The 3,550-nt window shown below is 39.3% G+C and overlaps 1 protein-coding gene across 1 annotated transcript; it reads left to right on the top strand.

Moving 5' to 3' along the window:
- Positions 1–1,291: 1,291 nt before the first annotated feature.
- MRPL53 (mitochondrial ribosomal protein L53) lies at positions 1,292–3,196 on the top strand (the record flags this gene model as incomplete). Its single annotated transcript, XM_010143438.1, has 2 exons — positions 1,292–1,404; positions 3,069–3,196. Coding segments are annotated over 2 exons (241 nt in total), but the record flags the coding sequence as incomplete, so codon positions are not given.
- Between the last annotated feature and the right edge of the window lie 354 nt (positions 3,197–3,550).

Genomic DNA, 3,550 nt, shown 5'->3' with positions numbered 1-3,550 from the left:
AGCCGGCGGCTGGCCAGGTCGCAGCAGGGGCAGGTGCAAAACGAAGCCGTTAAAACTGCTGGCACTGCAGTGTCCTGTGACTTGCTGTCACTAGCCGGCAGAAGTAAAATGTCCTGGAAGCAAATCACGAAGGAAACGGCAGCATTTGTTGTTCCTGCCTGGGTGAAGAACCCCCTTTTCCTAAACTTCTACATCCTACAGGCAGCCCAGGGCAGTGGTGGAGTCCCCATCCCTGGAGGTGTTCAACAGCCCTGTGGATGTGGTGCTGAGGGACATGGTGTAGGGACCCTGGCAGTGCAGGGGGAACGGTTGGGCTCGATGGTCTTAAAGGTCTCTTCAAACCAGATGATTCTGTGATCCTCTGTACGTCAACTTTCATGACCTTGATCTTTGAATGCCTGCGTTTATCAAGGCTTTGTAGCTTAGTCTAGGCAGAACCTTAATGTTTCATAGTGAGCGGACACTGCGTGTGTCCTAAGGGCCCCCTTTGTGCTGTTACCAGGATGCACACAGCATGTATTCTGCACTGATTTTTTAAGGGTCTCTGTGCCCAAGTGTAGACCCTTGCATGTAGGCATTTAGCTTTACTAAGCTACCCAGGGAGACGCACCACTTGCTGAGCCTGTAGGTGAGGGTCTGTAATCAGCATTTTAAATGCTGGTAATGGGAGAGAGAGGGGGCAACACCCACTGCTCTATCTTGGTAATTAACTGTTGGAGAAATCTAAATATCTTGAGTGATGTAAGTTCTGCACCAAACAACTGTAAAATGTCATTTTGCAGTAGCCCTACGGACTCATTTACTTTTGAAGTTAACTTAGTAATGCAGCTTAGCCTAGAATGTCTTCAACCTGCCAGAACATCAAGTAGCTGCTCTGCATTTCAGAAATGTGCAGGAGAGCAATGATGTTAAATAAGTAAATGCTGTCTCAGACTCAAGCATTAAAATTTGGTAAGCAACCGATGTATAAAGAAAAATGAAAATTTCTGTGCTGTTTTTTTTTTTTTAATTACTATTACTAACCCAGCTGAGTGAAATGGAGAAAGTGCATACACTGAATTTTTGCAGACCTATTTGGTATGTTTTTTACATGCATATAAGGACTATCTATTTGGATTTTTAAGAGTGATTATCTCATAAGAGGTACCTGTCTGAAATTATTAAATACAAATCCTCTTTCATTTATGTTTTGTTGCCCAGCAAGATCAAGATATTCAAATTAATTTTAGAAATATGCTTACTATAAGTTCTATCTACAATATACTTAATATATTTTCAAATATATTTTCAGAAAATTTCTTGGATATATAAACCATAAAAAAATCCAGGCCACTAATAGAAACTGTGAAGTGACTGTTGATGTGAGGCACGATGGGTCTGAACCACTTGTAGATGTTATGTTTGGTAAGGAGCTCGTTTTTAATCTTGGGGGGAAAAAAGATCTTCCAGGTATGTGTTGTTATGATGTTATTGCCTTCTCTATGTTTTTTTTGTTTGTTTGTTTGTTTGTTTTTGCTATGGCTACTTTTTTTTTGTTCTGATCCATAGCTAGATGTTGTGCAGCTGGGAGGAAAAAAGGGAGTCACTAACAGCCTGATGTCTAGATAAAAGTGTATATATGTCTTTGTACCACCAGTTAGGTCTTGTGGATCTGGGATAAAAGAACTGACTTAACTTTAGGGTTGAGTCCACTTTTGTAGTGACACACTTGTGTGACCTTGCAGTCAGGTACAATTCGAGGGAAGTAAGCGTAGCTCTGTTTTGATGTAAGAATCTATTAACTTTCTGTAATATTTTAATGTTATCTGAGCTGGAGGCATCTCAGACTTGAGAGCAGAGAAGCGGAGTACCTTTAGTTGCTTATGCAACTCAGTAACTTACTATGAAGTTTGAAGGAGCTGCTCATGTGGATAAGACCACACGTGCAGATGGACATGCAGAATGAGGTCAGCTGCTGTACAGCATATTTCTTGGTTTTCTTTGAGGGAATAATGAGCAGACAGGGAACTGATGGTGGAAATTCCATCACTTCTGGAAGCAGCCCAGATTCTAGGCTGTGAACAGATGGCCCTAATCTGCTTTTGTCCTTTTCTCTAGCTACGTCTTCCTTCCTGCTGTACTGTAATGGACCAGTATGTCATGTAGCCCATTAAAGTTCTTGTTATTATTGATTCTTGCTACCCTCTTTTCTTTAAACCTCCATATATTCCGTAAACCAGTAGAAATGTCAAGAGTGTTGAATGTACTTCATTTTGCTTAGGAAAGTCTAGTTATTTCAGTGTTGACATTGCTTGTTTCTCCCTCCTCCATTAAGACTTAAGCAGTAAAGTTTAATGTTTTTCACAGCACAAACCTAAAACAATTAACTTGACTAATGCTAAGAGCTTCAGCTCTGAACTCTTCATTTTCTAAGAGCTGATTATTTTCCAAGTGAAGAGTTTACACCCTTGTGGATTGTAAACATGGGGCTGAAACCTGGCTGCCGTGCATGGTACTGGATTAATTATATGGGTGTGAGTATGGCTTTTGTATTTGCAAATCTTGCAAAAATAAATAATTAACTTAGGTACAATACTTAAATTCTACTGCCTTCTCCCAGTTTTAAAATAATTTATTTCAGAATTTTAGAAATCTTTAGTGCTCTCTGGTTTTTTACGTTATAACCACCAGATTGTGTAAACCAATGCATTGTTTTGGCTAAAGAAGTTAAACGGACGGTAGACATCATGCTGCTAAAATGCTGAGCCATGTGTGGAAATTATACCTTCCAGTGCCCTCTGTTAGAGACTTCAAGGGCATAGTATGAGCTATTCTTATCAAATTTATGTTTTTGCTATAGCTATATCTAGATGTTTCAGGTTTTTCAATACTGCAATACAGAAATGAAAATTACATGTATATCATGTGCGGTTTAATATATTTGTTTGTTGGTGATGCATAATCTGATTACTTGGTAAGTGGAGAGCCTTCTAATCAGACAAGATGAACAGGGTGTATTTGTATATTTACAAAACAGAACTGCAACACTAAAGTAATTGTGACTTCATAAACTTTTTTTGCTTTTACAGCTGATGGAGAGCGATTGATAATGAAAGGAGCCAACTTGACAACAGTAGAAATGTTAACAGCATTGGGGTCTAGGTGTAATGCAAAAGAGCTTAAGGAAGAAAAGAAAAGCAAGAGGAAGAGTCCCTGAAGAACAGAAACCCAACTGTGTTTGCTTTTGCATGTGTTAAAAACAGCAGGCTGCACAGAAGGCTTTTCTCCTATGCAACAAAATCTGGAAGAGAGAGATGGCCTGAACACTGACCAGTTTATTATGCAGCAGAACGAAACGCATTGGAAAACAAAGGAAGGAAAACAAATCTTCTAACAGTAGTGGGTCAGAGTAGCTTAAGATGTGTGAATGGGTCTTTCTGAGCAGAGGCCTCTCAATCGTCTGGATTAGTCGTTGGGCTAATATCACATGTATTTGCATATAAATGTGAATAATGCACATTAGCTATTAAATTAATATTACAGTAAAAGATCTCTTTGGACGTTATTTACT

The sequence above is a fragment of the Buceros rhinoceros genome, unplaced genomic scaffold (genome assembly GCF_000710305.1).
Source record: "Buceros rhinoceros silvestris isolate BGI_N320 unplaced genomic scaffold, ASM71030v1 scaffold34790, whole genome shotgun sequence".
NCBI classification, from domain to species: domain Eukaryota; kingdom Metazoa; phylum Chordata; class Aves; order Bucerotiformes; family Bucerotidae; genus Buceros; species Buceros rhinoceros.
This window is presented reverse-complemented; position numbering and strand designations above follow the sequence as displayed.